This window comes from Aquila chrysaetos, chromosome 5 (genome assembly GCF_900496995.4).
Source record: "Aquila chrysaetos chrysaetos chromosome 5, bAquChr1.4, whole genome shotgun sequence".
Taxonomy (NCBI): domain Eukaryota; kingdom Metazoa; phylum Chordata; class Aves; order Accipitriformes; family Accipitridae; genus Aquila; species Aquila chrysaetos.
The window spans coordinates 73,379,398-73,392,704 of record NC_044008.1 but is presented as its reverse complement, the minus strand read 5'-3'; the positions used below and the strand labels follow the sequence as shown (position 1 = coordinate 73,392,704).

At 42.4% G+C, this 13,307-nt stretch overlaps 1 protein-coding gene across 1 annotated transcript in view; it reads right to left on the bottom strand.

Moving 5' to 3' along the window:
* GNA13 (G protein subunit alpha 13) overlaps positions 1–10,926 on the bottom strand; it is a 29,943-nt gene extending 19,017 nt beyond the window's left edge. The window contains exons 1-2 of the mRNA XM_030013614.2: positions 10,567–10,926; positions 8,431–8,657 (exon numbers count right to left, since the gene is read on the bottom strand). Of these exons, the coding sequence (XP_029869474.1) occupies positions 8,431–8,657; positions 10,567–10,849 (510 nt within the window). The 5' untranslated portion in view covers positions 10,850–10,926. The remainder of the gene's footprint in view (positions 1–8,430; positions 8,658–10,566) is intronic.
* Positions 10,927–13,307: the final 2,381 nt, after the last annotated feature.

Below are 13,307 nucleotides of genomic sequence, written 5' to 3'. Positions count from 1 at the left end.
TTAAAAATTAGTAAAAGCTGTGTCTAAAGCACTCAAAGTAAAGTACACAAGACTCTCTAAACAGCAGCAATATCCAAGAGGCTGCAAACATTTCACATCACTTCTAGAATTTCATACTAGAAATTAACTAAAAATGGAAAAACTAGAAATTAATTACTAGAGCAACTATATAACTGCTTCCTAGTGAAAACAGTTAAAGGTCCCAATACCATCCACATGTAAAATTTTAGTAGCTCACCCTGCACTGAGGTTTTTTTTTTTACACGCTATTTTGTGGAGATATTTTGAATTACAGATGGTGTCAGCGCACTGTGTTTCCTTGCCTGGAAATTCTGCATCCTCTTTATCTGGTCACCAGCAGGTGATCAAATACCATCACGTGCCCAGTGACAAGCGCTTCCAGGCAGTCTGCCGAGACTCCCATCAGTTTGTTTAAAATGACTTCTCCGGCATCATTAAACAAAAGAAAAAGAGTGGGATTATGCATTCCTGTACCTCTCATCCATAAAAAGAATTTGGGGTCTTTTCAGTTCCTTGGTTAAGTCACTGAAGAGGAGCATGACATTCCACTTATTTTAACTGAGGAGACCATAAAGTACTGGGAAAACATTTAAGGCACGAATGACCATGATGGAGAAGTATGGTACAGTGAATTAAGTGCTGTAAAAGGCAGCTCACTGTCTATTATAGTCCAAAAATTTTCTTCTCTGAATTAGTTGAAGTTGTCAGTTGTTGTGATGATAAAGAATTCAGGGTGTTTTCTGTATTTAAAATTCCCCAACTTTTCCAGTTGTATTACCTGATGTTTCTTGTTAATGCAGACATGCAAGCGGAAAAGATTTGGGAAATAATTTAGGATCTTCTTTAGCTGCTGACATAGTCTTAAACATTTTCTTTACTCACCATTTAAATTCAACCCGTCAAACTACTTTGGTTGTAAAGTATCAGGGTTGTAGAATATAAGGGTTAGCCTCCAGGATTATTCAGAGATTTTTATTTGGATTAAATACATTTATTGTTTGAGGCTGCCGAGTTAACTAATATTGTGCTCTATGACCCATTTATTCACCTTAAGTTGCAAACAAAGGCTTCATATTCCAGAGCAATACAAGATACCACTTGGTATCAGCTAGACTCCATCAGCACTGTCAGTGATACAGCTTGCTGTTCTACAAAAGGGCAGGCTCTGCACCTTCTGAATTTCTCAACTGATTTGTGGTAAATTTAGATACTTTAAAAAAAAAAGTGCCAGTACACACAATGCTGGTATGGAAATTATCTTGCTTTCTATGTGAAACACTAGTACAGTTATTCTTTTGCTTTTCTTACGTAGTGAGGTCAGCTGCTCTTACATTTTCTTAAGCAACTTCCTCAGCTACCACAAGCTAAAGTTTCCTACCACTTTGCTAGTTCTGCATAAGAGGTACAGCATGAACTCAGAACATATAAATAGCATTTATGATTAACTGAAGCTTAGGTCAATAAAGACAGCCAAAAGAGTCATCCAAATACAACCTGAGTGTAGTATGTACTCAGTGAGAGCAGACTTAACTGGGCTGTAAGGCTGATGTCTTGCTACAGTAAGCTCAAATTAGGGAACAGCAGCACAAATCAACACTGCCCCTGGCATCGCACCTTAATCCTAAAGGATCCCATATTTACATATGAAAAAGATCACTTCATATTCTTTGCCTCAGGTGCAAAATTAATTTCACCTATATAGATGGAAGATCACAGCTGCATTCATACCACATGTTTTGCCAGCATGGAGATTTGCTGACAGCTATGAATACTGGGACTTTGTAGTGTAGATTGGGCTTATATTTAGTAAGGCATTCCTAAATGGACAGAGAATGGTGTAGCCACTGCTACATTGAAATTCTGTGAAGTAATGTAATGAGACAGTTCTACAGGTACTAACATGTAGTATCTTGCAGGTTAGTAGCCAGCAAGAAAATGGGCTCTGAATGAATGTTTGTACCAAAGTCTCATGTTACACTGTAAGCAGCAGAAGCAGCAAAAGCAGCAAAAGCTCATCTAACACATTTGCGCCAATTTAAAAGAATCTGCTGAGAACAGGTTCACACATTGAAGATGTGTGAAAGGCTGAGAAAGTCTCTTCCTCTGAAGTCTTTAAAGGTTGTTGGCATGCACAGCATATTCAGAAGAGCACTTATATTTTACCTTTAATTGATGCTCAGTTACAGAAATCAAAATGTTTGCAACAAGTAGGTCACCTTTTAGTCTTCTGCAACAAAACATTTAGGAAACTAAGGCACACCATTATCAACACGACATAGCTTGTTCAAGGATGAGTATGTATAGGAACACATCGCTCTGCTCCCACGCTGTATTGTGAAAGTCTGCATTTTAAAAGCAGTGGCTCCCCATGAACAGATATCTGGATCAAGTTTGAATTAAGAATTCCATCCTCATAGGTTGCTCTGAAACCACACCAAAAAGATATGCTTGTACAAGCTAAGTGTAGTGCACAAGACTCCAAAAAGTTGCTAGCATTCTTGGTTGGAAGACAACTCGTCATGCTTCTGTGCGGCATGTGTGTGCTGGGATAACACATCCACATCAAGACAGCTCCCATTGAAAGACCTCTCAATCCAGAGCCACATCTGTGCTTAAAAATAATAGTAACAAAAAAAATATAAAAAAGAAACCCAGTAACATTCAGAAAAAAAGTACAGCAAAGATGTTCTTCAGTAAAACCAGACCAGCTTGCACTACAACACCAATTGGCAGTACAAGACCACTCCTCTTCAAACACTTCAGTATTTTACTGCTAACAAGAAAAGTCAGCAGGCAGGAAGGGAAGAATGGTGGGAAGGGAAGAAGTCAGTCCCACAAACAGCCTTTCAAGACACAGTAACTCAGAGAGGCTGAAACAGAAATCCTAATCCCAATTTAGAAAATGATAAAAAATGGCACTTTGTGTTAAATTAGGATAAAGGTTCACTTGATGATCATTCAGCTCAATTAAAATATTACAGTCAACCCCCATTACCAAAGCACTAATATACACATTGAAGGGTTTCTGGCCACAAACCAAGAATAAGGAAACTCAAGCCTCTTAATTGTTTGACTCTAGTGTTAATCCCTATACGGAGCCTTATCAATACAAACTCAAAGCCAGCATTATCTTGTCACTGGGGCAGGAAAAACAGCAAATCTTCAAGAACTCCGAGTCTTTTCTGAGGATTTGAATGACTCATTATTAAGTATTGTTAAGTATAAATCTGTAAAGCACTTTTCTTTCCATAGTTATAGCAACAATCTTTTGACAAATCCTTTTCACACAAAGGCCAAAAGATGGCAAGTAGCTCTGACTTTTCCAAGGGCTTTAAGGAGTCATGCTCGCTGTACACGTGCCATCCTGTGATTTGATGTTTGGCAGACTTATTGATTGGGGAAAGAGGGGAAAATAGTTTATATTTCAATGCATACAAAGAAGCAGCTTTTTGTTTTTCCCCACAAAAACTTAAGCAACATTCAGTGTAATTACAATACCGTATTTAAATAAAGTAACTCTGAATTATATGATTAAGCACCCAAATAGTCAGTGAACATGTTTACAGAAACGCCAGGTGATTGGGTCTCATATCTGTAATGAAGAAGATTCTTCTATCAGTCTGAGAAACTTTCTACTGACAGTTTATGCACTCAAGCATGTCCTAGTAGAAGCACCACCTACACACTTCAAGCAGAAACAGAGCAGGACAACAGAACATCCAATCCCAGAACCAAGAAGAGATCTGGGAAAGGGAGGGGAGAAAGACATCTCTGCCCCCCAGCTTAAGGGTGTGGGGACGTTGCAGAAGATGAATACTGGGAGGAATATCAACACATTACAAAGAGCACAAGTTGTTGAAAGGCTTCTGAAGTTCAGTGTCACAAATATGGTGTAGATGCCTTTAATGAAGGACAGGTAAGATATTCTTTTTCCAGGTTCTACGCTTGTGATTTCAGAGACGTTGAAGTACTGACCTCACAACTGCCACATGTAAGATGGGCATCCACACTTGAGAAAGAGGAAGACCTCAACATCTGGCAACCTAGTCTGGCTTCAAACACAACCGACCTCCACAGGATCTATCTCTATCATCAAACACATTTCAAGGACATGTTGCCTATATGCCTGAAAGAGTGGTAAATTTTGCTAATACTTTGCAGTGGTCATTTGAGGACTCATTATTTCCAGTAGAGCTAATTTAACATTCTCATGCGTACAAGAGCCCCACCAACATTCATAGACAGAACCCAGAAAAGCCCAGCCAGAATAAAACACAATCTTCCAGTAAACTAAACACTCTCCAAAAATACTACTCTGCAACAGAAAAATGCTACAAAGAAGCTACAGCAAAACTAGCAGTAGAACTTCAAGCTGAACACGCCTTTTCCTGTCTTCTATAATCTGATCTAGCACTTGCAGACATGTCACAGAAGTAAACAGGATCCAGAGGTAAATGCATATCCTATCATCCTTACTGTATCATCTATGTCTGCAGTTCTACGCAGATGCAGACAGAATGAAGCGTCATCACTGCCCCTGCACACTGCAGGTTCGTGGCATAAAAAAAACCCCAACAGTCAGTGTAATTTGCAAGTAGGGCAAAAAGTATCTATCTGAAGTTCAACAATTGCTGGTAGCAAACATCCAAACCCACCCAAAAGTTATCTTTAACAGGAACAAACCTTTAACACATTCAAAGCTTATCATGCATCTGAGCACTCAGCTCTCATCCCACTTTTCCATTCTCAGAGAACTAGAAGACTCCTGGAGACTACTTCAAAACGCTTCTCTGTTAATGAGTCTCACAGCAAGTGCAAGAAATGCAAGTTCACAGCAAACGCACTGAAGTGAGAGGCAGTATACAATGGTACTCTTACTCAGAAGTACTTTCCTTGGTGTAGATACACAGCACCAGCACTAGACACTCCTCAGCTGCCAGTGCCTCAAAGCAAATCTCAACGAGAACGGCAAACCTTTACAACCACATAATTGAATAGCTCACGAGTATAAATATAAAGGCTAGGAAATGTCTAGTTAAATTGGTTTGCGTGTTGTAGAATTAAGATAATGGGTATGTTTATCCAAGTCATTTCAGAAGATTTTTACTGGAAATCAACTTGCAATGAGAAATCTGAAATGTTAATTAGATGTCAGAAAGCATTAGGCTGATTCAGACTAACTCTGTAACTAATCCATGTTAACCATCTCACTAGAGGCCGTAAGAGAAATGGTAGATGAAGGAGAGAAAGCTTCAGGATGACCAGAATCTTAAGTGTAAGTTACAGGAACTGACTAAGCTAGAGCCAAAACAGTCTTTAGTTAACCATGTTTGTGGAACTATCACCTGAATTACTTCAGTTTGTAATAAAATTTGAGGGATTATAATATTAACCACCTGTGAAGTATTGAAGTGGCATATATTGTACTAAGCTGTAATTAGCTCTTTCCAGTTTTAAAGCACTACACAAGCATGAACTAATGAATTTTCATAAATACTGTTCTTAGTGGCCAGAAGGCCCCTATTTTTATACCAAGGAAAATAAATCATATTGACTACCCCCATGACGACTTAACAAAATGAGGAAGAACACTCCAGTGAACTAGGCATGGAAATGCTGATTTCTAATTCCATTAAAATACAACCAAGTTCTGGTTTTTCCCTTCTCACACTGCTATAGAAAGACGACCTTGTTTCTTTAGGCTCCTAGCATCACCTCTGGCATTGTAAGTGAAAGATGATGGAGAAAAACAAAAAAAAAAGCAAGAACAGCTCAATGATCTCTCACAAATGTACATATATCTTTAAGTTTTAACCATATACATGCAGAAACTTTCATCTTCAACTCCCTTTCTCTGTACTTCCTATCTGTCCAAGCTACAAATGGCTTCTAGAACTACACACTCTTGGTTCCTTTCCTCCAGAAATTCTATCTTAATTTTGACAGTTTTCACTCCTTATCCATCACTGCTCTGTTCTTCATTTGCTCGCTTCTACCTCTGCCCCAAAGTGTCCTATTCCCATGATAAACAATACTCTCCCAGCATTCCTGCCTGTGCTTTCTTAATATGAACCATGTTTTTCAGTGCGGTGTCAAACTCGGTCCTGTGAAAAAAGTTAAACTCACTCAACAGTCTGAAAAGGAGTATATACAGTCAAATAATACTCTTCTACCATGCTCAGTCCCAGCATTTTACACTTTTTTTTTTTTTATGCTGCTTTTCCCTCTCTCCTATTCATCTAATGATTGCTGGTATCTCTCCTTTCATTACGTTTTTTGCCACAAGCAGCTGAACTGGAAGTAGAACAGTATTTTTTTTCTTATTCCCCATTCTACAATGCTAACAATTTTCGGTCTTGAATCCTTACTTCAAGAGTCAGTACTTGACAGAACTGAACTGTCTGCGTCTCTTCCAACTTCCCCCTGCTCTATCTCCTGACTCGGGTATGCCTGTCACTCCCTCTTTAACCATTTGTGCCTTCCTTCCATTTTACAGCACATACCTAAACTCTCTGACCACTCTTCTACAAAGCCTGTCAGCAAGTACGGCAAAAGCAGGTACTGCTTTCAGGAGTCTTCCGCCATTCTGCCACTCACACGGAGCTCTGTCATGACTTCGCTGGAAGTCTACTGGGGTAAAACCGAGACTTCACGCTTGGCCAGCACTGATCACACTGCCTGTACTCAATACAACGACATCACTCAGCTTTTTTTTTTTTTTTCATGTTTATAACTTGGCATAAATATCTCAGGCTGAGATTTTGAAAGGATTTAGGAAATAAAGCAATGTAAGTATAAATAAAGCAGTTACCTTACTTTTAAAAATTAGCATGAGGACAGTACTCAACTATTAAGAGCACTTAAAAAAATATTCTCGAGTTCTGCCTAAAACACAAACATGATCCATTACACAGATTTAGGAATTTCCAAAAGAAAGCAATAGGTTTTTTTTCTGTTGGATTCAGAAGAACACATTCTTCAAATCCTACTCAAAGCGAAACTCTGCACATGGTTCAGTTATGGAAAGAACCTACTTCTCAGAGACTCAAGATGACAGGATAGTAATAGCTCCCTTTTCCTTTGCTACTTAGCCTGAAGTCACTAAACACGCTCAATCAGAGACAAAACAATTTTATTTAATGGATTTTAAAACAGATCACTCCAGCACAGCAATTACGTCACTAGAAGTCACATCTGCACCAGAAGAGGATCTTGACTATAGCGGAGCAATTACCCTTTTATGATCACTTCGAAGGCAAAACGCAAGGAGCAACAGTCTCATCAGAAACTTAGTTACATAGCTCAGAACTAGGCTGGGCAGGTGACAGGCTACTCAAGCACCTGCCCATTCTGCAATCTCTAGAAGACATTCCGTGATCAGGGCAACACATATTTATAGAGTATTTACACAACCTATTTAAGTCAGAGTATTATGAATGGTTGTGTAATCATACTCAACAGGAGACACCATCAGCTATTGTTCAGATTCACACTAACACAAAGGTTATTTTTAAGACATAAAAACACAAAGCCACTTAGGTTTAAGAGACCTACGAGAACAGATTTAATCTATTTTAAGGTTCTCAGCCCCCACCCCCACAAAACACTATGCCACTGGCATTTACTACAAAAGTCTATGAACCAATAAACAGCACATTTAATTTAAATTCTTGGTTTCCTTTTGCGACATTTGTGTGGAAACAGAATGAAGGGACTTCAGCTGTCACAGACAGTCAAAGCTCCAGCTCAAGAATCAAGACATGTTTCTTTTTCCTTTCCAACCCCACTATTGAATTGTATACTCCATCTCAAGCCCACTATTAAATTGTATACTCCATCTTCAGCTGAGAACTTCAATATAACAAAAATCTCATTACATGAGTATTAACACAGACATTCAAAATTAAACAGGAAGTATACAGAGGGAATGTTTGCTGGATTGCTCAAATTGGAATAGAGAAGGGAGTGGTTTTTAAATTCTTCTCATTAACCCATGCATATCTGTTCTTTTAAATCACATTACTATTAAGTCTTCCTTTATTGCAAACCATTTTTTTGTTTTGTTTTTTTAAGTCGATGCACTAGTTAACAAAGGGTGGAAACAATCATATGGTAAAAACACTACACAGCTACCAGCTTTGTAACAAAACATAAAAGCCCTCTATACCTCAGCTTTCTCACATATGAAATGAGGACAATTATGTCAGAAGCTCTTTATTAGTCTTGTTTTTAAAAAAAGGGAGGGAAAGAAGCTAAATGCATCTGTTTGCAATACCACAGTGTAACAGTCTACCATTCAAAAATGCTTAAGATCCATAAGGAGGCTGCTTGATCAGCATTTTACGGAAAAGCAACACAGGAACAAGAATCATACGCGCTCAATTAAAAACACTGAAACACAAATCTTACCAGCTGGAATTCTCTACGCCTGTCGTACGCATGCTGGATACCACTATCCGCCCATAGCGCTCTTATGGCTGGAAGGTACTGTAAAAAAACTGCCGTCTCCACCATGCCTTGCACCACTGTGACTGACCGAGTATCAAAAGCCATCATCGTATCTCCATTACTCTGGTTAGCAGGATCTCCCCAAGGGATATGAAGTTTCTCTCTGGCATCGACGAGGACTCTCACACCTTTAACAACATGAAAGAGCACTGCAATTAGAGTTTCTCAGCATCTACTATTTCACTAGCCTACAAATCTGCAAAGATTCAAACAACGCACCTACTCTGTACAGTCAAAACTCAATAGGACTACCCACCCAGTAGGAAATCAGAGAGTTTCTGAAAAATTGACTCAAAGCACTACATTTTCAGGTAATATCAAAACTTGGATGTTTGCTGTCAGAAAAACATGGCCATGATCAACAGTATAATATCCATAGTACAAGTTTAACTCTTGAAAAACTGCTATTTTTAATTACTAAATCCCCAATCTGTGCTACCAAGCAAACTCTCTTACTTGGCACAAATACAAGACAAATTAAGTATGTTTAAAAGCTTATTCCAGAATACGTTAAACCATCTGACAGCTTAATTTAAGGTTCCCTAGTTTTTGTATTCTTATGAACTTGGTATCTAGTTATATCAAATTGTAGAGAGTTATCACTGCCTTTAACGTTTTCAGAGATACGAAGACAACATTTACTAAAATCATAGCACTTTCTAAAAAGTATGTTTTTACTGCTTAAGTGCAGAAGGAGTTGTATCACCTTGACTTCCCCCCACTTTTTTTGTTGTTGTTTTCGTAAATATTCTCTAGGAGAAACAGTATTTTAAACTTCTGTTATAAAGGACTTCAAAAAAACCCACTGTGCTCATACTGATAAGGGAAATGCAGGGAAATTAATTCTAGCACTAAATTTACTGGTGAAAAAATAAAAAGAATATTCCAGAAAGAATAAGCAACTGTAAAGGCACGGGGAGAGGTATAAGGAAATTAAGATGTAGTAACAAACGACTGTATAATAACACACTTGTTCAATGCCAAAGTATTTTTTCAAGCTTCATTCTCTTTCCGTAATTTTTCTCTGTCAAAAGCAACAACTGCAGGAAAGCTGCCTCCAAAAAAGATCTGCAGTTCCTACATGTATGCTTTCACAGAGCAGAAAGTACCTTACTTATGAATAAGCTGTAACCTGGTCAACGCACATGCTCGTGATTTCTACTGCTCTGCTATTTATAGTTTTTCCAGGCTTGATTCGTAAACAGTTTTGTAAAACTATGCTCTTTAAGAACCACTGGACCTCAGCCCTCTTCAAGAGCGGGGCCAAGGTCTGACACCGCTTTGCTGTTTTGAGAAACTTAGTTAAGACTTTGTCCAACTATTACACAGTCCAAACCGAAAATCTGACGAGCGATTTAGATAAGAGAGGAAATAAGTAAGGATGACCACTTAAGTAAGGATGACAGCAGTGAAATCAAGAGCCCGCTCCTAAACCGTGTGGGGAGGTTTTGGCAATGCATCTATGAAAAGTGGCTCTGGTTTCTGTTAGTTGATGTGTCAGCCTAGTTTCCAACACGATGGCAACGTTTCTTCCACTGAAGCGAAACGCTTCCTCCTCAGGCACAGGACACGTCTCATCCTCACCCACTTTCAGGTGCATCTTCCCCCCCATCCACTGTCGCTCACGACTGCGATCGCGTTACCAGGAAATGGCAAAGCTCGGGACCTTACGGACTCAAACCGCTGCTCCCGGGGCGAGAGCTGAAGCCGCCCTCCGCAGCACGGCGGGCCGCAGCCGGGCCAGCGCCCACCGCGCGGGGGACGCCCCGTCACGGCACGGGTGACATCCCACGGGCCCGGAGCGGGGGCTGCTCCTCCTCGGCGGGAGGAAGGGTGAGGCGCCCGAAACGAAAGCGCCGACCGTGCGGGAGGAGGCACCGACCCCGCGGCTCTCACCGGCCCGAGGGGAACCCACACACACACAGACCGACCTGAGGCGGCGGCGGCGGCCGCCGCCCCCCCCCCCCCGCCCCGGGCGGGCCGGCCCGGTGTCTCGGGGGGGCCGGCCGGTCGGCCCCACCGCCGCCGCTCACCCACCCTTGATCACGTTGCTGTAGATGGTGGCGCGGAACTCCTCGCGGGCCGCCCGGTCCCAGTCCTGCCCGTGGATGATCCGCATCTGCTTGAGGAAGGTGGACTTGCCGCTCTCGCCCGCGCCCAGCAGCAGGATCTTGACGAGGCGCTTCACGTACGTCTTCTCGCGGTTGAGGCACTTGTCGATCTCCTTGGACTTGCGCTGCTGCTCGGCCTCGCCGCTGGTGAGCAGGCAGCCGGGGAAGCAGCCCGACAGCACGGAGCGCGACGGCAGGAAGTCCGCCATCTTAGCGAGCACTGCCAGCGAGGGGAGCGGCCGCCCGGCCCGGCCCGCACCAGCCCGCTCTCTGCCCGCGCATGCGCGCCCGGCGCCCCGCCCCACCCTGCCGTGTGACGCCCTCCCTCCCGCCACACACGCCCGCTCACGTGACGGCGGGGCGCCGCTGCCCGCCGGCAGCCGCGGCCCGCGTCACGTGACGCGCCCATTTCCCCCCCCCCCTTTTCCCCCTCTGCGGTCCGCCCTCGGAGGGGCGTCACGTGAGAGCGGCTGACGCCCGCCCTTGGCGGGAGCCCCGCCCACGAGCGGCGCCTCACAGGAAATGGCGGGAGGCAGCGGCCGCCCTTGGCTCCCTTACCGGCGGGGCCGCGTTCGCAGCCGTAACCGAAGCGAAGGGTGCGTTCGTGTGAGGCGAAAATGAGGCCCAGGCTCAGCCGGTCCCGGCGGCGGCACCTCTGCCGCGGCCCCGCTGCAGGGAAGCTGACAGGCGAGCGGCCGGGGGAGGTCAGCCCACGGTCGGGGGCGGGGGGGAGCAGGATGAAGCTTGCCACCTAAGCAGTTTTTGTTCTCGGTACAAAAAGAAAATAGTTTCGTTAAAACGCTTTGAACAATTTGGCACGTACTTCCTCTTTGGTCTTCTGAGAAGAGCTTTCCAGTACTGCTGGGATACGGCACCGGGCTGAACAAACACACCGGTTCTGGGCCTCACGCGGGGGCTGTACGCAGGCAGAGTGATAAAAATCGAGTGGAACTTTTTATCCGTTACTAAGTTAAAAAAAGCAAAGACGGTATTTTCAAGTGCTTAATAGTAAAACTTTCCTGAAAGTTGGCAACCCTGCATCTGAGGGGTACGGCAAGTAATAGGCTGAGGGACATGCAAGGATTTAAAATCCCACTCTTCATGTGAACCATCCCTGAGCACAATTGTTCTGTTTGTCATTTGTGCAAAAAATTAACTTGCCATCAATTACAGCAGCATAGTGCAAGGTGATGCAACTGCTGCCTGCACAGAAATACACTGACTGAAGATGTGGTCCATAAGATGAAAGGCAGAAAGATGTAGTAACGTTTTGTATTACTTTGCTTATTGATGCAATTTTTCAAAACTACCCAGAGAAGCCTTACATTGTGCATGTTGGTCAGATCAGCAAGTCTGTGGTCTCACACCTGCTCACTGACACATTGGTTACATCCTGTAGGCTTAAGGATGGAGATAAAATACATCCGACTGAAAAGCAAGCACACGTGCACATGTGGTGTAACTCAGTTGAAAGCAGATATATCCGTGTCATGCTTTTCTGACATGGCTATTTATGGACTATAGTACAGAAATCATACAGAAGCAAGCATATATGTAAATATTACATTAAATGTTTCTCTCACATCTTAACTTTGATACCTGCTGACTTTTTCTTTCAATGTTTCCCTGCTTTTTCTAACAATAATCTTAAGTTACGAAAAGGAAGAAGTGACCGAGGAAACTGTAAGATGAGTTTAGCACAAGGAAATGACACTGCCCCAACTGGAAGGACCTCCTTCATCAAAATATACCATGAGTATCAGTGTTCATTCCTTAATCAGGGGATGGCCCCACATGGAGATAAATTCCACTTTAATTATTCCATGTGGCCTTACAAAAAAACCCATTTCTTGTAGGAGAGCAGGATGTGGTATAAAATTCATATAGGCATCCAAGAAGCACATCCTGGTGGTCTTGGTACCAATATGGAAGCCAGTCAGTCCTGAGCTCTAGTCCAAATTTTAAAACTAAGTGATCTTTGCTGGTTTGACACAGCTCTGATCTCACCTTCAGAAATGCAGAATACTCCTGAGGTTCTACAATTCCTCTTGGAGTTAAGTAGTTTTCAGTGAATGAAAATCCTACCAACGTTTCTGCTTTTGTGCTTGTCTGCAAAGTGAAACTGGCAACGGCACTTGTGCTTTCCTTCAAAAAGTTTAATGTTCTTGCTAAGGGAGAGTGAACATTTATTGCCTGTTAGTGAAGGAAAGAGTTAAAAACAAGGAAGCCAAGAACAAAAAATAGAAACAATATTTGTTGCCTACTTTTTAGAAGCTAATTAACGCCTACCAGTGAAGTATAACCAAAAAACCATATGCTGTAAGCAGTAGAGGCAGATTAAGAAAATCATAGTTGTGCAGCAGAGGAGATAAGAAACAGCCCAGCTTGTGCAAGGGTGGCATAATGAGTCCTTGCCTTCCAGGCCAGCAGCGAGATGCACCTAAAATGTGGGCTGTGACAATAAAGGATGAATGAATGAATGAATGAATGAAGAGTAAAAGCTGTTTTCTGGTGTCTGCCAACAGCAGTATCACCTTCCTAACCTGGGGCATCCCTCACCAGACGCCAAAACTGCTTCAGGACAGACAGGTGTTGCCTAGGGCTACCTGTGCTTCCTTTCAAGGCGGCTTCTGTCTCTCATTGGTCTCCCTGGTAGTCTCAGTTTTG